General features: G+C 44.6%; 1 protein-coding gene across 2 annotated transcripts in view; it reads right to left on the bottom strand.

Annotated features, from left to right (window-relative positions):
* The window catches only part of B4GALNT3 (beta-1,4-N-acetyl-galactosaminyltransferase 3), a 67,768-nt gene that overhangs the window by 3,587 nt on the left and 44,012 nt on the right, over positions 1-20,169 (bottom strand). Inside the window, exons 4-19 of one of the 2 annotated variants that reach the window (XM_083572274.1) lie at positions 17,925-18,020; positions 16,833-16,923; positions 15,654-15,754; positions 15,048-15,115; positions 13,345-13,423; positions 12,219-12,285; positions 11,588-11,731; positions 11,288-11,397; positions 9,945-10,045; positions 9,027-9,106; positions 6,448-7,184; positions 6,143-6,411; positions 4,113-4,408; positions 1,955-2,108; positions 1,398-1,470; positions 323-476 (exon numbers count right to left, since the gene is read on the bottom strand). In XM_083572274.1, the coding sequence (XP_083428400.1) occupies positions 323-476; positions 1,398-1,470; positions 1,955-2,108; positions 4,113-4,408; positions 6,143-6,411; positions 6,448-7,184; positions 9,027-9,106; positions 9,945-10,045; positions 11,288-11,397; positions 11,588-11,731; positions 12,219-12,285; positions 13,345-13,423; positions 15,048-15,115; positions 15,654-15,754; positions 16,833-16,923; positions 17,925-18,020 (2,620 nt within the window). Of the gene's footprint in view, positions 1-322; positions 477-1,397; positions 1,471-1,954; positions 2,109-4,112; positions 4,409-6,142; positions 7,185-9,026; positions 9,107-9,944; positions 10,046-11,287; positions 11,398-11,587; positions 11,732-12,218; positions 12,286-13,344; positions 13,424-15,047; positions 15,116-15,653; positions 15,755-16,832; positions 16,924-17,924; positions 18,021-20,169 lie in introns of both variants that reach the window. The other variant, XM_083572273.1, reaches the window with a different exon arrangement.

The following is a 20,169-nucleotide window of genomic DNA, read 5'->3' as shown; positions in this document are numbered from 1 at the left end:
AAGGAAAGTACTGTACATTCCTTCCCCCACCCCCTTTTGCCTCTCCCCACCCCAAGCCACCACTAGCACATAGGCCCTAGGAAGTTGCCCAGAAGGGACTGCTGACTTTGGGCTGAGAAAGATTCCACCAAACTTGCTATACAGAATATTTTCCTTGTCTGTGCTAGACCTTCCCCCCCTCTGTTATGAAACCGCTGTTTTAACCATCTCTACAAGGCTAAACTATGAACTGCAGAAAAATGTGTTAGTGATAATGAGGAAGAAAGATGCCCAGAAGAATATGGTTTTTATGCAAAAAACCCTCCTCCCTGCAGCACCTCACCATCAGGCCATTTTGGGGATGCGCCACAGTGGAGCCTCATAACCATGGGTGCAAAGGCCATTTTCCCTTCCACACAGTGCTTCCGAATGGAGTCAATGATCCCTGATGGGAAATGGATGTGAAGGTCACACAGGAAAATGATGCTGTGCGAATCCTGTAATTAAACCAAGAAATGGAGCAGTCAGGTCGTTATCCACAGTACCCTCGTGCACGTGGGGAAAGGCTCATAGAAACACCCATTCAAGGAAGATGCGAACATCACACAACATCATGCAACACCCTCCAGCTCCAAGACAACTTCTTATATGCAGAACAAAACTGTCAGATACCTGAATTGGTGTGTGTGTGTGTGTGTGTGTATGTGTGTGTAAAGAATTTCCACTACTATAGGCAGACTTTTTTTTATGGATGAACCACTCTTTCAGTTAGAAAGATGAACCCAAATGTTCAACCTACATCTACTTCCATGTGGTTTATGTTCATTCAGCCACAGAGCATCTTGCCTTCCCTACAGAAGGCCCCAATCCCTATCATCTCCAGATAAGGTTTGGATTATCCCACCTGAAACCCTAGAGCAGTGTTTCTCAACCTTGGATCTCCAGATGTTGTTGGACTACAACTCCCATCATCCCTGAGCTCTGGCCTTGCTAGCTAGGGTTGATAAGAGTTGTAGTCCCAAAATATCTGGGGACCCAAGGTTGAGAAAGGCTGCCCTAGTCAGCGCAGGCAAGGTTTTTTTTTTTGCCCTCCCCCCCAAACCCACACTTTAGCACTCCATCAGAGCAAATGTCAATTCAGGTTTTCTGCAGATTGACATTTGCTCCAATTGAGTGCTACAGAGCTGGTTTTCATAGAGAAAGCCCCAAAGCAAAGAAAACCTTATATTAAACCCCTTTCAATCATTCTGAAACCACTTAACATTTGGCAGCTGAGGTGCTTTAGCTCAGCCTTCCCCAGCTTGCTGCCTTCCATACACTTTGGACCACAACTCCCATTACCATTAGCCAGCATGGCCAATGGTCAGGGGGGTGAGAGTTGTAGTTCACAACATCTGCCCTAGCCAGCTATCACTCACCTTCACTAGGTTTATCCCAGCCTGCAGGCCTGCAGAGCGCTGAAAGTTCCCTGTTAACCGCAAATATTGGTACCTGAAGAAAAGAAATGGGTTATATTTTTACAGACAAAGTAAGGCTTTGTAAGGTTCTACACTCAGGCAGGAAGAATCAGCTGCACAAATATAAGATGGGGGACACCTGGCTTTCCAGTAGTATGTGTGAAAAGGATCTAGGGGTTGTAGTAGACCACAAGCTGATGCAGCAGCAAAACCAGTTAATGCTATTCTAGGCTGCAACAACAGAAGTATATGGTAAGAGGTGTTTGACAGTGGAACAGACTCCCTCAGGAGGTTGTGGACTTCATTGGAGGTTTTAAAACAGAGGTTGGGTGGCCATCTGGCATAGATGCTTTAGTGGAGATTCCTGCATTGTAAGTGGTTGAACTAGTTGACCCTCAAGGTCCCTTCCAACTCTAAGATTCTATGAGTAAGGATTATTATTATTGCATCAGTCCCTTATATGCTTCAAATATGCTGGCCCATGTTCCTGTTCACAAATGCAATAAATCTGCTCTCACCTGCGCAATGAGGACTTTTTCAGAGCCTTTTCTACATCCATATCGTCACTGCTGTAGTCTGTGATGATGACGTTGAAATAGGGGTCCTTAGTAACCCTGAACAGCTCTTCCATGTCAGAAATGAACTGCAGCACCCAACGTGCCTGGTTTTTCACTGTTTGGCACCGGGAACAAAGAGAAGAACAGAATGAGGGCAGAGTTGGTTTTAAAGGATGGAGTTGTGTCCCAAGGGGGCAAGACACACACATACACAATTTCCTTCCTGTTCTAGTAAACATGGGCATGGCCCTATATGCAATTGCTGACACCTCTAACACGAGACTATATGGAATAGAGTCTGACTCAATATAAGGCTGCTCATCATATCCCTATTCAGCTACAGATGCAAATGCAGCTGCTTCCAGAGGAGCAGCCATGTCAGCCCGCTGCAGCAAAATATATGAAGTCTTGTGGCAGCTTAAGAGCTTACTAATTTATCAAATAGAGATATACAGCATTATTGCTATACAGCAAACAAAGAGGCGCAGTGAAGATAATGAAGCAGTTTGCTCAGAGGAAAGCAGGTATTGCTTTCCTGGATCAGTCTTTCACTGACCAGTTTGTATTGTCCAACTATAGGCAGAGTCTTTAGTGGGCTATCTAGGCCAATATCAGGGGAAAAATTGCTAGGCTTCATCATTTAATTCTCTAAATAGTATAGCTCTATGATACTGTGGCATCAACCCAGGGCAGTGAGTGCAAAATAATTATCCAAATTGAATCTGCGCTAAGGGAACCCAAGTTCTGTGACAAAAGCTAAGAACAAATTGTCCAAATTAAGTTACAGATAGGTAGCCGTGTTGGTCTGCCATAGTCAAAACAAAAAAATTTTTTTTCCTTCCAGTAGCACCTTAAAGACCAACTAAGTTAGTTCTTGGTATGAGCTTTTGTGTGCATGCACGAAGGTGCTACTGGTATCTGAAGAAGTGTGCATGCACACGAAAGCTCATACCAAGAACTAACTTAGTTGGTCTTTAAGGTGCTACTGGAAGGAAAAAAATTTTTTTTGTCCAAATTAAGCATGTTTTCACTACTTCCTTCCTTTTGCAATATTCTGCTCTTTATTTTGGTAAAAAAAATAATAATGCACAGACAAATATATATATTCTATGGTTTTGATAGTTATGAGGATTGTGTGGGGTTCAATACCTAGACACTCCATCCCTTGACCAGTAGAATTTTTCTGGAGGACAACCTCTGCTTAGCTCCTTTCATGCATAACTTAAAACCAAAACAAAGCAAAACAGAACACCAACACAGCTGTTGAGTTCTTAGGATGCTGGATTCTTAGAGCCAAAGCCCACACCTATGGCTTTTCTGTGCTCCTGTGAAACACACTTATCACATTTCCTTTAGTTTGATGGATGTTACCTGAAACTGGAGCAAAATCATATAGCTAAATATGACGACCGATTCTGTTTTAGTACCTTAAGATGGATATTTTGTCCTAGGAGAATTTTAGGATATGTGACAATTTGAGCTACATGATAAAAATATGCTGTGTCTTTCTTCCGGAAATATAAGAAAGAGCATGGGGCATTAACCAGTCACTGAGAGTTAGAAGAAGAAAAATTAAGGTTGCCAGATGGGAACTAACGAAAGAAAAGGTAAACGACACCTGGGTGCTTAAGTCCAGTCAAAGGCAACTATGGGGTTGTGGTGCTCATCTTGCTTTCAGGCCGAGGGAGCCAGCATTTTTCCACAGATAGCTTTCCAGGTCATGTGGCCAGCTTGACTAAACTGCTTTTGGTGCAATGGGACACCGTGACAGAACCAAGAGTGCACGGAAACACCATTTACCTTCTCACCACAGCAGTACCTATTTATCTACTTGCACTGGTATGCTTTTGAACTGCTAGGTTGGCAGGAGCTAGGACAGAGCAGTGGGAACCCAGTGGTTTAGACCACAGCGCCACCTGCATCCCAGATGGGAACTAAAAACACTGTTCTATAATGTAGGATACAGCATATAAAATCAAAGGGAAAATATGGTTGAGACTTTTCATCTCCCTGATATAGCACCTCTACCAGGTGAAGTACAGGTGGCAGAAGTCAAAATCCCATCATTCTCCATTGCAGCTATTTTGACAAGATCATAAAGCTATCACATCCCGCTTACCTGGCACTATGAAGTGGACAACGGCACGATGGTTCCAGGAAAAGCCTGCTGGCCAGCACAGGGCTGGCTCAGTTTTTCTGGCCAACAAGTGGCGCTGGCGGCCCCATGCCAGATCCTTCATAATACCCTCCTCCTCACCGCTGCTGCTACCATGCCAGTCCCGTGCAAATACGTATTCTGAGAAACGGACAATGCGCTTATCCCGTGCCACCAGCTCCAGCTCCAGAAGGTAGCGGCTGCCTCGCAGGTGGTCCTGCCGCTTCTCTACATTGACGACGCGCAGCAGTTGGAATCGCCTGAAATTGGCATGAAGGGCCACAGCTCAGTGGCAGAGTAGATGTGTTGCATGCAGAAGGTGCCAGGTTCAAGCCCTGGTGTCTCCAGGGATTGGCCTGGGAACATTCCCAGTTTGAACACTTGGGAAGTCCCTACCTATGCAGACAAGACTGAGCTGGATAGAGCAATGGTCTGACTTGGTATAAGGTGTCCTCCTATTATACGAAGGAATTGTGTCTTCCTATGTATGCCTACTAACCGTGATGACTATGCTCAATGTCAGAGATAGTATGGCTCTGAACACCAATTGCTAGGAGTTGCAGGTTTGGTTTAGAGATATTGAGTTGTGTATTATTTTGGTATTGTAAATATCATTTAAGAAGGTTTGAATTTCTTGTGCAATGAATTTTTGGAAACCACATACAGAGTTATTTAGTTGGTGATGTACTTCTCCGTAAGTGGAATTGAGCTTTGTGGAGGAATTGCAGGTCGGCAGAGTGCTGTTGTGCTCAGATCCTGCTTGCAGGCTTCCCACACACAACTGGCTGGCCAGTATGAGAACAGGATGCTGCATTAGATGGGCCATTGGCCTGATCCAGCAGGCTTTTCTAATGTAGCATCATGTTTGCACACCAGGTTCTTAGGCCGTGTCTGACCAAGCACCAGGTCCACAGGCCTGATGCGCAAAACATTTGCACTGTTACCCTTTGCCTAATTTTTGTTTTCACTGCAAGAGATCAGCCAGATACTAAAGCCTTCGCCATGCTAATGTTTTCCCCCCAACTATGTTCAGCCACCAACCATTTCAAAACTAAAATAAAAATGGCAAGTTCTGTAACAAGACAACTCCAGCCTCCCAAACAAACTTGCCAAATATCCTACAGTGGTCTTCAAGCAGTCCAGACCCAAAGCCCACCGCAGATTCCCAACCTGTAGTGTTGACAGCCCCCTTTCAGCCCTTCCTTGCTTTGCAACCATCCCATACTGGCCACAGGCCTTAGGACCCTCTGGGCTTGTCAAGTGACTAGGACTAAGCATTGGCCAGGTCTACCCAGCTGTCCCTAAACTGACTCCCTCTAGATGTTGTCTGACTCCCATCAGCACCAGACAATGCGGCTGGTGGTCAGGGATGATGACAGCTGGGGCCCTGTAGAATCTGGAGGGCACCTGCTGAGGGGAGACTGGTCCAGCCCTAAGCAGCTGAAGGTCAGCACCCTGGACTCAATTCCTTGTAACTCCACCCTCCAGCTATTGACTCAGAGAGCTGATTGATGCAGCTGTTGATGCAGAGAGTAAGGTATCACAGGTCAGTGGTGTAGTGGTTAGTGTCGGATTAGGATCTGAGAGACCAGGGTTCAAATCCCCACTTGGTCATGGGTGACCTTGGGCCAGTCTCTGCCTCTCGGCCTCACAGGGTTGTTGTGGGGATTAAATGAGGAGGTAGAGAATCATGTACACCACTTTGAGCTCCTTGGATGAAAAGGTGTGATATAAATGCAGTGAATTAAAAAAAGGTTCCAAGTTTAAGTCTGTGGCACTCAATGTGACAGTGAAAATGCCAAAAGATAAAGACCAGATGAAATCAGAGCTCATTCCTAGCTCCCCAAGACTACAGAAGAACATATCCAAACATCCCTTTCACAATGAGATCTGACAGCATTTTTAGCTACCTATCCAGACCCAAAGAGTCTGTTCCATGCGGCAGTTGCCAGCCTTAATAAGGACCAGAGTCTGCAAAGTGACTTTTGACTTACCCTTTGTTCTTCTGGTTGAGCTTCTTTAGGAATGCATGAGTGACCTCAAGGGCTTCCTTCTCTTTTAACAGCAGGTTCCCTGAAGTGTTGCACTTCAGGTCAATCCAGTCTGTCCGCAGCACCTGGAAGTCCAAGTTACTTGCCCTGAAAGTCTGCTGCCAGTTCACTAGTTGGTCAAATGCAGGCATGTAACGAAACTCCTCTTCTTCATTTACCTCCCCTTCTACCTCCTCCTCTTCTTCTTCCTCCTGTTCCTCAACCACCGCCACCTTTTCTTCTTCCTCCTGTTCCTCAACCACCACCACCTTTTCTTCATCCTCCACCTTGTGCACTGTTGGCTGGGCAGAATCAGTCCTGACAGGTGGCTGGGGATCCAGATCCACTCTTCCTAAAATGACATTCGCAGCATCTGCTGCCTTGTGCTGGGCTATATACGAATCTACTTGGTTAAGCCATTGGTCCTCATGAGCAGGCTGTTCCCGGAGGGCTGCCTTCCCTGCTCCTTTGTCAAGCACCTGGGATTGCCTCCTTGTTTTTGTGGTTTCTAATGATGACAGGTCCATGTTTCCATTTGCATTAAAACCCAAAGTCTCTCTTGGGATCCTTCCAGCTGAATCCCTGCGACTGATGGGATTTTGTTCCCCAATCCCTTTGGTCCTTTTGTTAGTCTGCATGCCCTCATCTCCTCCTTTCCTCTTGGTAGCTGGCAACTCATGGGCACTTCTGTCACGGTGAGGAGAGTTCTTTTGGTTTCTGCTGTTCAGATACAGCCTTCCTACTGGTGAATTTATTTCTGGGATGGTTTTACTGTTGGTCTGGTTGACCAATGTCATTACCCGCTTTTTAGCAGCTTTGCTCTGTGTACCTTTTCCAGCTACTGACAGGAGAGTCCGAGGCTTTAGTGGGGAATAATCATAAACATTGGCGTACTCCGCTGCCAGGATGGGAGCTCTTTTCACTTTGGGTCTGGAGGAGCTTAATGGAGGGTGCATGTCATCTGGGTCTTCATACTGAGCATCATCAAAATTTTCTCCTTCATAGCCTGAAAAGATCAAACACAATTACATATCTTGTGCCTTGGTTGTTGTTTTTTTTCTCTCGCTCTCTCTTCTTAATTTTGAAGTAATTCTTAACTCAACATCCTGCAGCTGGCAGCTTGTGGGAGCTAAAATCCCAACACTTACATGGTGACCAGGGCTTCATACAGACCATACATTTAAAGCACATGGCTTCCCCCAAAGAATCCTGGGAACTGGTGTTTCCCCCTCACAGAGCTATCGTTCCCAGCACCTTTAACAAACTACAGTTCCCATGACTGTTTGGGGGAATTCATGTGCTTTAAAGGTACAGTGTTTATGCAGCCTGAATAGTGCAATACTGGTGAGCAATGACCATCCAGTCATCCATCATCTTAATTTCCAGATGCATCCATATATAAAAATTTAGCATATGCAAATTTGTGTCATGAACCTGTGCCCCAAGTCCTTTAACTACTTAGCAATACCCTGGCCTATAGGTGAAAAATACAGGCATCCCAAGTTTCTCTTTTGATGCATTTAGCCCAGTGGGTAGGGCATGAGATGCTTAGAATCATAGAATCATAGAGTTGGAAGAGACCACAAGGGCCATCGAGTCCAACCCCCTGCCAAGCAGGAAACACCATCAGAGCACTCCTGACATATGGTTGTCAAGCCTCTGCTTAAAGACCTCCAAAGAAGGAGACTCCACCACACTCCTTGGCAGCAAATTCCACTGTCGAACAGCTCTTACTGTCAGGAAGTTCTTCCTAATGTTTAGGTGGAATCTTCTTTCTTGTAGTTTGGATCCATTGCTCCGTGTCCGCTTCTCTGGAGCAGCAGAAAACAACCTTTCTCCCTCCTCTATGTGACATCCTTTTATATATTTGAACATGGCTATCATATCACCCCTTAACCTCCTCTTCTCCAGGCTAAACATGCCCAGCTCCCTTAGCCGTTCCTCATAAGGCATCGTTTCCAGGCCTTTGACCATTTTGGTTGCCCTCCTCTGGACACGTTCCAGTTTGTCAGTGTCCCTCTTGAACTGTGGTGCCCAGAACTGGACACAGTACTCCAGGTGAGGTCTGACCAGAGCAGAATACAGTGGCACTATTACTTCCCTTGATCTAGATGCTATACTCCTATTGATGCAGCCCAGAATTGCATTGGCTTTTTTAGCTGCCGCGTCACACTGTTGGCTCATGTCAAGTTTGTGGTCAACCAAGACTCCTAGATCCTTTTCACATGTACTGCTCTCAAGCCAGGTGTCACCCATCTTGTATTTGTGCCTCTCATTTTTTTTGCCCAAGTGCAATACTTTACATTTCTCCCTGTTAAAATTCATCTTGTTTGTTTTGGCCCAGTTCTCTAATCTGTCAAGGTCGTTTTGAAGTATGATCCTGTCCTCTGGGGTGTTAGCCACCCCTCCCAGTTTGGTGTCATCTGCAAATTTGATCAGGATGCCCTTGAGTCCATCATACAAGTCATTGATAAAGATGTTGAATAAGACCGGGCCCAAGACAGAACCCTGTGGCACCCCACTAGTCACTCTTCTTTATCTCAAGGTTGTGGGTATGAGCCCCACATTGGGCAAAAGATTCCTGCATTGCAGGGAGTTGGACTAGATGACCATCATGGTCCCTTCCAGCTCTGCAATTCTATGATTCTATAACTGTTGCATTTTGAACAGGGGGGTGGACATGCTTCCATATGAATTAAGCATCTTAGTCAGCCATGTTTCCCATTCTGGTTGTTCCTCGTTTGATGTAGATATGAAACCACCTCCTACAATTCTGCCCACTGCAGTCTCTCTCTTCTTTATCACTCATTAGTCAACCATAAAACAACTTTTCCAGGTTTTTCCATACCTGGCAACTTAGTTGTTTCCTCAGAATCTGAATTCCTCCCCTCTGGCTTGTCCATTTTCACATACCTGGAGAATCCAAATCTGCAGGAGTTAAAAAGCAAACCCAGGCATTACAATTGCCACACTCTTTAAGCTTAGCCAGTATGCAACATTTCTGCTCTGCTAAACATCTCTTCTGCTTAAGGGGAGTCATTTTATGCAACCAGTAGAATCAAGTGGTAAAAGTCCGCTTGGACTGTACTACTTACAGACTGCAGGTAGCAGGTAGCAGGTTGCATGTTTATGCTATTCCCTTGCACTTGTAATCTACCTTGTGGCAATGCAACCTACTTATTTTTCAGTTCCAAAAGTATCTTGCAGCTTCTTAAAAAATATTTCTTGCAATACTGGTAACTGTGAACCCTCTTTCGAGCAAATATTCTGGGTAGGGAGTATCGAGTGCATTTGGATAGCCAGATATTTAGATAAAAAGAAGGGGGATTTATATAGTTACATGGACTGAGTGACAGAAACAAAAAATATACTGTAAGCTGCCATGGACTCCATGTTAGATACAGAAACAGATAATAAATGCTAACTGAATAAGTGAGGTCAGTGAACAGGACCTTGGTTGTAACAAACAACAATAGCAGCTTTAGATTCTGCTTGCATAAGGCAATACAGATCTCTCTTCCATGTAGAAAAACATGTAGGAAATAATCCGGTGTGAAGCAGTCTTTATTCCTTTTGACTTTCTGAAGGCACCCGGCACCCTCAGATCCCATCATGTTTAGCAGGAACCAAGTTACTGAAAAGACTTTCTACAGCAAAAGAAAAAAAGTTTACATATTTTATTTAGAAATGCCTTTCTCCTAAAATTCAGCCCCTGCTTTCCAGTGACAAAGCAACAGAGTTCAGTTACCAAGAAGGAAGGCTTTACCTGTTCAGGAAATATTCATTTTCCTGGTAAAAGCACTTGTTATGTGTCTCCATGTGCGTCAAACGAGTGTAGTCATTGGGATATACAAATGACAAATGGACCTAGAAAGGGAGGGGAGGAGTCCACACACAAAAAATATCAGTACTAAAACTAAACTTCAGGACTATTTTGTGTGATCAGGGACAGCCAAACTTTTCAGAGCACAGCTCTGGTCTATTAGCCCCAAAATCAATAACCTTGCCTCAGATTTATTTATACTGAATGTTGTGTACGTGTGTAGAATTTTGAGAGAGATGCTTAGTTTTCCAAACCAAGGACAATGGTTGTGCTATTGATTTTGTAGTCACTTATTCCAAAACGAAAGAGGGGAGATAATCACCTGTAAACATTTAGAAGCTCTTTTCCTTATTTTTGAGCTTGAAAAAGGTAGCTATATGCTAACCTATATATGCTAACAAGAACAACATTTAAAGCCCTGGGTTTAACAGAAACAAACAGTGAAGCACATGACAGCAGCTGCAATTTCAGGGTAACTGAGCATCTATGCTACACAAATGACCATCAAGTACTGATCAAAATAATCAATTGCCTTTCCTATAAGGTATTTAAGGTCTGAGATGTTGACTGATCCACTACAGCAGAGCTTTCCAAACTATGTGTCACGACACGTTCGTGTGTCGGCTGCAGTGTGTAGGTGCGTCACGTGAACACGCCCCACGCTCCTCCGGGGGGGGGTGGGCGGGCTGGAAAGTGGTTAGTTTAACCTCCGGTTTGCTAGTAAAACTGAATTACTGTGCGGCAAAATGATGCATGTCTAAAAAGTGTGTCACCGGCATGAAAAGTTTGGAAAGCTCTGCACTACAGAGATTCATTATTTCATGTCACAGGAATGTCCTCGTCTGGGTGAACTGGTTAAAAGAAAGTGTAAACTCAATGTGGCAAGTTATCCCAGTTAGCGCCTAAACTGGAGAAAGAATGAATGCCACTGGCGTTCAGCCAATCAAATGTGTGGCAACCAAAACTGAGCTGCCCCCTACTAAGGCCCCAAGATAAGTGGAGAAGATACATTTGAACTTAGAGGAGCAGAGCAAGCAAAACAGAGGCAATCTTAGCTACTGAGCTTGGGCATCACCACGTGAGCTCACATCCAGCTACCACTTTGAAAGAAAGTTCATGCAAGCACACACAAAAATGACAGTGGAGCAATAGATCCACTAACTTCACATGCCACTGTGGACAACTACACACAGTTTCCTAAAAGGAAAGCCAGCCTTTAACCTAAGCTTCAATGTTAGCAGCAGCTGCAAGCTGGGCAAAGACTTGAGTTGAGAATTAAGACTTACAAACTGAAGCCCTTGATAGCGCTCCAGAGGGAATCCATTGACCAGGTAGCTTGGTTTGTAAGGGCAGTCTGGAAGGATCTTGCGCAACTGCGACTTCCTTACGAGAGGCACTGAGAAACAGAAAATAAATGAGAGGCTATGACAGAAGCAGATCGGCGTAAGGCAGTCAGGAGAGAGCTCCTACTAACCATGAAATACATAGGAGCTTGTTCTCTTTTGTATCTAGATGCTCTAGATCAGCCCCAAGCAAAACCATCTAAGGCTGCAATCCTATGCTCTGGCAGCAAGCTAGATGCTTACATTTATAAATGGTGTCCCGGGGGTTGGGCTTGAGCATGTCAGCTGAGTGCTCCATTGCACCCTGATTGTACACAATCTGTTTTGGATTCGTAGCCAGTGTCTGCGGGATGTGACCAACTTCGTCCATTTTCAAAAGTGTTTCATCTAAAGTACATTGGGGTGGGTGGGGAGAGAAATAGTGGGAAAGGGTAGGAAGGAAGGAAGAAGGAATAATTCACCTTCTTAAGACAGCTGGATATATTCTTCTTCTTGCAACTCTAGCTCTTGTCAATTCTGTCACATACTGCTAACAAGTTTCAAGGGATTTCACAGCTCAAAGTGCTCCTTATTTTTAAATGCTAATCCGGCAACCCAACCTGAATTCCAAATTTCAGTAAATTACATGCAAGTCCCATTTCACAAGCCTCCCAGGCTATTTTCTGCCCTCCCTCAAAGCTCAGTGCCTCTCAAAAGCCTATGAAATAAACCTGGTATGAAGTGAAGGGTACAGTGCAATATTTCTGCATCTGCCTAGGATGTGCTGTGGTTAGAGGCAAAGCTTTTCTGTTGATAGGAAGGAAGGAAGACTAACAGCAACAAAAAGCCCATTTAGCCTTATTAGTCCTGGGGGGCAGGAGGGGAAGGTACTTACTAGCATAAAGGGAGAGGGATTCAGAGTCAATAACAGCAAACTTGGTTTCTGGGTCATTCAGCCTCCACTGAAAGAGAAAGACAGATGCATTCAAAGTTTATAAATTTGACAATTAGGAAAGGAAAGAGAGATCTGTCTACAACAGACCCACATGACTAGGAGTTTGCCAAGCTATATAAAGTCCACTGCTTACATATTGTGGTTCAACAGATCTCTAGCAAGCAGAAAAGCCAGGAGATTTGTTGCCCTGGTGGACTGCTATACAGGTCTGGTGGCTGAAATGAGACAGCATGGGGGCTTCTGTACCTTTAATAGTTGTGTAGAAAAGGCTGCCCTTGCTAAAATTTCCTCTTCTGCACAACTATTAAGAGCCCTAACCTCTTCTGTACTTATACATGACTGGTCCAAGGTAATTCGGTACACAATATACAATTGTGATCTACAAAGTCAAGGAATCCTTTCCCAATTTCAGATCCTGTTAATATATTACACTGTGCGTGAAGATCATAGAATCATAGAATCATAGAGTTGGAAGAGACCACAAGGGCCATCGAGTCCAACCCCCTGCCAAGCAGGAAACACCATCAGAGCACTCCTGACATATGGTTGTCAAGCCTCTGCTTAAAGACCTCCAAAGAAGGAGACTCCACCACACTCCTTGGCAGCAAATTCCACTGTCGAACAGCTCTTACTGTCAGGAAGATAGTGAGACTTTTCAAAAAGGAGGAATATCCAGGGAAAAACGGATGAGCAAAACTATCAAAAATAACACTCATTGCTCATTGTTTAATTTAATCCTTGCTCCTGAGATAGCTTAGTGTGTGCCTTTGGCGTTATTAGATGTATAGTACTGGAAGAATACATTGCAGTTACTGTTTTGGTTGCTCAATCGAATTTAGTATTTGTCATCTGCCTGATGTACGTGATTTTCTAGTCTTCTTAAATTAAAAACAGCAACAACAATGCAACACTCAGGAGTATGTCAGACATTTCAAGCGATCAATTAATTGGTCTTCTCTGAGTATGTGGGATAGATCACATAAAAATGCAAAAATAAGTTGGGAAGGAAATGTTGGGATGATGAAATAAAGTGCCATCTGAATGCAGCCCTAGCCTGAGTACTCACTGCCACTACCACATGGTCTGTTCCTTTGTCATCTTGCTTGTGTAGCACCTCAAAGTAGTACTTGCTTGTGGCAGACAACCTGCGAGAGAGAAGTGGACAAAGAAACACTATTAAGGCAGAACATCTTTCCCCACTTAAGCAATCATGGAAACTGAAGTAGCCACATCACTTTGGACTACTGCTCTTTGGTCAAAAGGGGTGGATTCCATTGGTTCTGTACAGTGATGTCTTCCAAGAACTCAAACTGGGTTGGAGTTCTATTTAAGCCTTTGATGAATTATTCCTTCCAGCTAAGGGATATAGCCACTGGATTCTATGATTTCCTTCATCTTTGCTCAAATTAGGCAATGAACAAGTCAATTCATCTAATGGCAAAGTCTCCATGGAAGATGGGGAATACTTTCTGCCATTGCTGACAGCATCAATCTGTGCAATTTGAAAGACTGTCAGAGTGTCAGAGTTCAGTCCTGCCCAGACCTAGAACCTGAAGTGTCCTTGGAGGAGCAGCAGGATTAGAAACCATAGTCCATGGAGTCCAGCAGGATTAGAAACCATAAACCATGGAGTCACTGGATCCAACCATCCCTGCCTCAGGAGTTGAGATTGCCACACCAGCTGCCTGGGTTGGGTTCCTGGGCCCTTCTATACCCTCCTGTCTCTCTCAGGAACTAAGGAAATGGTGATCCAGACAGGAACTTCAAAACCACAGCTGAAGTCCCTGGCTACCAGTATACAAGAGCACCTGCCTGGGTAAGAGTCACAGTGGAGCCTTCAGCCCCTTGGACGGTGTACACACCATGCATTTAAAGCACATGACTTCCCCCAAAGAATCCTGGGAATTGTAGTTTGTTAAGGGTATTGGAAATTGCAGCTCTGTGAAGGGTAAACTACAGTTCCCAATATTTTCGTGGGGGAAGCCATGTATGGTGTGGGTGTGATTATTTAGAAGCAGAAGAAACACCCAGAGCACAGGAAAAGAGACTGCGCTTCAAACATGTGCTGTGCATGCAGCTCAAGAGTTACAGAAGCCACAACTTCCAGTTCCTCAAAGCAGGGAAATGGAGCAACACAAGACAGGGTGGATGGCTAATTTTCAGATGGCACGTTTGTCAAATGATTATTGCGGCCTAGACATGGACAACATTGGCTTACTGAATCCATAGTTGCCATTTGATTATTGAGAATCTTAGGGGGAATTTTTCTCATCAGAGAAAAGTAAGAGAGAGAGAGAAATTAGTTTGTCTCTAGGAAATACAGACAATAGCCACCAGGGGGCACTCTCAAGTTATTTTAAGGTTTAAGCAGGACACACAGCACAATACTAATAAGGAGAAAGCTTAATTTACTTACACTAAGGTTACCAGATTTCTTTCAATGAATCCAGGGACACTTTTCAACTTCAGTTGGAATGGATGGATTTTGTAAGGGGACCTGGTTTGTAAATCCGGGGACTGTCCCCGGGAAAAGGGGATGTCTGGTAACCTTAACTTACACACACACACACACACACACACACACACACTTGAAGTTGCAATGTTCTAAAACAGTATTTTTAAAAACTTGGAGATCAGTATGGGAGAATGCATGCCGATCAAGTTTAATGCAGGGCAAGAGGCTGCGTTGGTCCTTGGTGGTCCGTGACAACTGAGTAGACTTGCAGCCTGCTGGGCAAAACAGAGGCAGCAGCTAAGTAGTTCACTCACTTCACTGGCTTCGATTTTTGGCTCTTGAATTTCCCGAACTCCCCAGGTGCCGTCCATTCCTTCCCAGTCTGTACAAAGACAGAAAAAGTCCCCTTTACGTTATTCCTCAAGCAGATGGAGTTGCAACACACTCCTTGTTTGCTTACTGAGCAGCTGTGAGCCCTTCCCAAGTTAAATAATGCAAGTGTTAAATAATTTACTAAAGGATATGTTGGCTATGTTCTACCTCCATTGTCAAAAGGCATTATATGCCTCTGAGCTGGGAATCACAGGTGGGCAGAGTGCTCATGCCTAGTTTGCAGGCTTCGCATAAACATCTGGCCGGCCACCGTGAGAACATGATGCTGGAATAGATGGGCCATTAGCCTTATGGGCCAGCAGGCTCGCCTTATGTCCCTGTGGATCCAGTGCTGTTGACTGGTATTTTTAGTCATTCTAGAACATTGAGGCAGAGCAGCATCCAGCTGTTGCAAAGCAAAGCTGAAAGAACAGTAGATGTCCAATATCCTGCGAGGGAGTTCACTGCCGATTGTGACACCATTGCTAGGCTTGCACATTGGCCACAGTGCCAATCGCCGCTGCCCCACCAGGCCCCAGGGGCTGTACCTTGCCAACACTTGCCAGCAGCTGGAGGTCCAAGATGCTCTCGCCTGGACTCAGCCAGAACTCTGCATTGTCGTCAGCAGAAATGGCAAACTGAAACTCACCTAGAGAAAGAGATTCCTGGGATTAACTGGTACATTAGGAAATTCTGTTTGGGAGACAAAGAGAGGATGGCTTTCTTCTCCAATGGAAGGCAAGCCTTAATCCCTCCTTTGAAGGTGGAAGGGGGGAGAACCAGAATGCAGACACCTAAACCTCTAGTTTTGTGCTATGAGAGCAGAAAGGAATCTTCCAAGCGCTCTCCTTTGCCTGACCTACTCTTTTCTCGTTGCACTCTCCTCTCCTGTCATGCGCACTGCAACGAACTGGAATGCATACTGCTGATGAAATATCTGGTTATATATATATTTATCCAACAGGATTTATATGTGGTGCCCACCACAGGTTGTTGGACTACAACTCCCATTAGCCCTAGCCAGCTGCAAGCTCTGGTCCAACATCTGGAGAGCAGTTGGTTGGCAAAGGCTGCTCCCCAAGGATGGGAGTTTTACAAGGTTGCCAAGAAGTCTGTTGGAATGCCCACTTGGAATGCCCACCTGTCAGTCACCTGACATCCTAGTGACATCAGGGGTTGCTACCCTTTGAAGCCCTTATTGCTGAGACTTCTAAGTACAGCATGGGGCTATCTGAAAGCAAACTGCAAGCAGTCCCCCTTGTTCGCATCAAATGGGTTATTATAAAGGGTCAAGCTATCACTAATAATTCTGGAAAACTTGCTGACATGTTTTGAAACAGCAGTATGGGAAAAGATTTTGTAAAGGCATGTCACATATCTTTTCTCTGCTACAGGGGTGGAGGCAGCTATGGTCCACCAGATGTTGTTGGACTACAACTCCCATCATCCTGGACCATTGGCGCTATGCTGACTCCAGCTTAAGAGAGTTTGGCGTCTAGCAACATCTGGAGGGTCTCAGGCTCCCTACTGCTCATCTGTGAGAAACCCCAATAAGTTTCTTTTCAAATGAGCATCGAATAAGAATGGACCTCCTTCTAATATAAGGAAACAGTGCATAAATACCCGAAATAAATAAAAAAACATAAAATGTTGTTTTGTGCGGGATTAAAGCCTTCTGTTTTCATCAGATTCCCTCCAACCTGGGCCCATATCAGTCTCTCCCTCACCATCACTGAAGGGATGCAGATAGCCAAAGATGCGCAGCCCATAGTTTGTCCACTTTGGAGATGCCGCCAGTTTCTTCAGGGTAGTCCGTGTCTGAAAGCGTAATGGGAAAAAGCAAGTATGCAATTATGAAATTGGGTTGGAGGCAGGGAAGCATCTATGGGGAGAAGGTAGAGAAGGGAGCACAGAAGCAGAACATGAAGAGCAAAGGCTGAGTAACCTGAAATAAGGAATGGCCCTGGGTTGGTCTTTGCTCTCCGTTTCCTGGAGTGTTTTACAGGTTTGAGTTTTCCTTGTCAGTATGAAAAACATGCAGCCCTACCCCTATATCTGCCCAACCACTCATCTGCCAAATCTGACAGGTGAGTGGGACCGCCCACAATGATGTCAGGCAAACCTCTTTGAAGGCGCATTCCCAGCACACCTTCAAAGAACCTTGCTCCAGGATCACAAAGGGGGTTGCATCGAAGGCCTTGCTCAACTGAAGGTTTTTTGCTCCATGTTAGCAGAGGGTTCAGTGAAATCCCGTTTGTGACTCTGGAGCAAAGTGTGCTCCTACCGCTCCCTTTGCAGTTGGGTGGCAGGAGTTCAGCGTTCTCCAGGATCATGAAGAAATTTGCAGTGAAGCCCTTGCTAAAACAGATATTCTCCCTCTCCCTCTTTCTCTTTCTGGCTACTCTCTGGAGGTAAATTTCAGTGGCCAGGTATCTTCCACAATGCTTAAAAACAAGCAAACCATGAAGCTGGTGGTTCTTCAAGTCAAAACCCTACTCAGAATGAATCCCAATGAATTCAACGGGAATAAATCCTAGCTAAGTGTGTATAGCATTTGCAGCAAACGTCTGCTGACTGTAGCAGTGGTGGCCGGTGCCCATTGGGACAAGTAAGGAGGAAGGCAGGGAGACCAACAGTAGGTGGAGCCACACCCTGAGAAGTTGTCGGTAAGAAGGCAGGCAGGTGGAGTGAGGTTGGAGGGACAGCGTCCCATTCGCCAATACGGGACCAACCTCCACTGACTCACAGTTGGTTAGGAAGCTGGGCAGAACCTAAGAAAAGAGGACCCTCCATTTGGCACAAGGATACAAAAGACTCACATGGGGATGCAGCGGAAAGTGGAGGTTCCTCCTCAGCTGTTCCACGGAGCCACCGCACCAGTCCTCAAAGACATGAAGGTTGACTTGGCCCTGGAACTTCAAGCATAAGGAGATACTCCTATTATTCATAGTCCGGATGATCTGGTGCCCATATGGCACACCCACTCATTTGCAACCTGGTATAGCAAGAGGGCGTGTTGACTTGCCAAAGGTTTTTAAGAGGAATTTATTCCCCATCTGAGACAGGTGCTTTTTATGGTTTAGTACGGAAATAACCAGAACTGTTCCAAATTGAATGAAGCCTTTCACTTGCCAATTTTGCATAGTACTATCCTGTCCAAGATTTAGAGAGCTCCAGCTAGGCCTGGGATCTATTCTAAATGAGTGCTGGACAACAGTCCTAATTTAAAGCTTACTCAACAGGTGTATTAACAGTCAGGTGTGTGCACAGGTCTTTTCATTTACTTTATCAGAAGTGCTGGCTGACTTGAATTACTAGACATGCACATTGGAGGCCTAGAGATTTCTACTTACTTTAAAATGGAATTCTAGGTTATCAGACCCTGTAGCCCAACCCTTTCTGGGTAAACAGCTTTATAGGGAGAAGCAGATTTGCACAACAAAGAGAGGCTATAAATCTCTAGTCTCACGTGGGCTGCAAAATGGTCGTCTCTTTCTACACAGCAAATATTTATTCCTGCCAGACGTGTTCCTCGAAAAAGAGAACTAAGGGCAAGGAAAAGATAAGAGGCCAAAACGTTGCTGAAACAGAAAGGAATGGGGGCGAGGGGAGGACAGAGAGCTTGGGACACCTTCCTTACGCCATATTTTGAAAAGGCATATTTTATTTATTTATAAAAGTATTCTTATACCACTATATCATAAAAAACAACAAAGCAGTTTACAGCAATAAACAAACAGGGGAGGGGATATTGCTTTTTGTTGTTGCTGTTATGCTGTGGGTTTTTTGTGTTTATATATTGTAAACTGCCCTGTGATCTTTGGATGACGGGCAATATATGAATTTAATAAAAAAATAAAAAATAACATAAAACCATAAAAAATTTAAAACAAGAGAAGTGGCCAGAAAATGAATTTCAAGATCCCAATACAAAAAATCCAAACACTCTCATTTGTGCATCTGATGCAACCATTCCCAAACTAGAAAAATAGTTTTATGTGTTACTTTTATACCTTGTCCTTTTCCTCTTGGAAACCTCGAGGAAGGAAGGATTCCAGGTGGTCACCGTTAGAGGCACTGACCACACCCAGAACTGCTTAGCATCAGGCAAGATGACTTGGTTGCTGTAAAATGCCCTATGTCATGGTGTAGACAGCAAAGTGTCCTCTAGATATTGTTGGACTTCCAACTCCCATCATCCCTCACCACTGGTCATGCTGACTGGGATGATGGGAATCGGGGTCCAACAACAACATCTGGAGGACACCACTTTGGCTGCCTTCTTCCCTATGCCCAAGTTCCACGGGACCAGCCATTTTCTGGTCACCATCTTGCAAAACTCTAAATATAGAAATGCAGCATTGAAAGCAGCCCCTTGGGAAAGGGTCTGTAATTGCTAGAAATAAAGGAAACAGAAAGCTTTGCTCTGTTTTTTATTGTTTGGCAGTTCCGTATCTCCGGGGCAAATCAGCTACACAAAATCTGAAGAATGTGTAAATGCAGGTGAAGATAAATTAGACAAAAAGGAGGTTTGAGCCAGAGAAGAATGGAGGCATTGTGGTGCTGCGTATGACACCCCCCCCCCCCCCAGTTTTGCTTATAGGACTCTTGTGTTTCTCCACTGAACATCCAGGCTTCTCCTCCCTATGTAAACTTCCAATGATTATAACCATTCTATAGTCACGACTTTGATGCAAAACTATGCACTTGTGAAGAATCTGTTAAGAAATGTCAGCAATAAGGACCTCTTCTATTCTCAGGTACAGCGAGGAGGTGAAAAAGAAGGCAGCAATGTCATCAATTCTTGCAGGTTCCGCCTGTTCCAACAAGCAAATGGTTCACTTTCAAGTACTGTCTAGGGTCAGTAGCACTCCCGTTACAACTCCCAGTTCAGGACTGCCAATTCCAGAATACCTTTAAGACTTGTAGTTTAACAACATGTGTCTGTACTGTCCTGTAGTCACCTGCTTTCTTGAACACTGAACAACCATGAAAACTCAATTCCCTTAGGACAGGGTAGGGGAGCTCTCTAACAATTGCCGCTGCTGGTCAAATACAGTGGTA

Source organism: Podarcis filfolensis (assembly GCF_964270895.1).
Source record: "Podarcis filfolensis genome assembly, chromosome: 10".
Taxonomy (NCBI): Eukaryota; Metazoa; Chordata; class Lepidosauria; order Squamata; family Lacertidae; genus Podarcis; species Podarcis filfolensis.
This window is presented reverse-complemented; position numbering and strand designations above follow the sequence as displayed.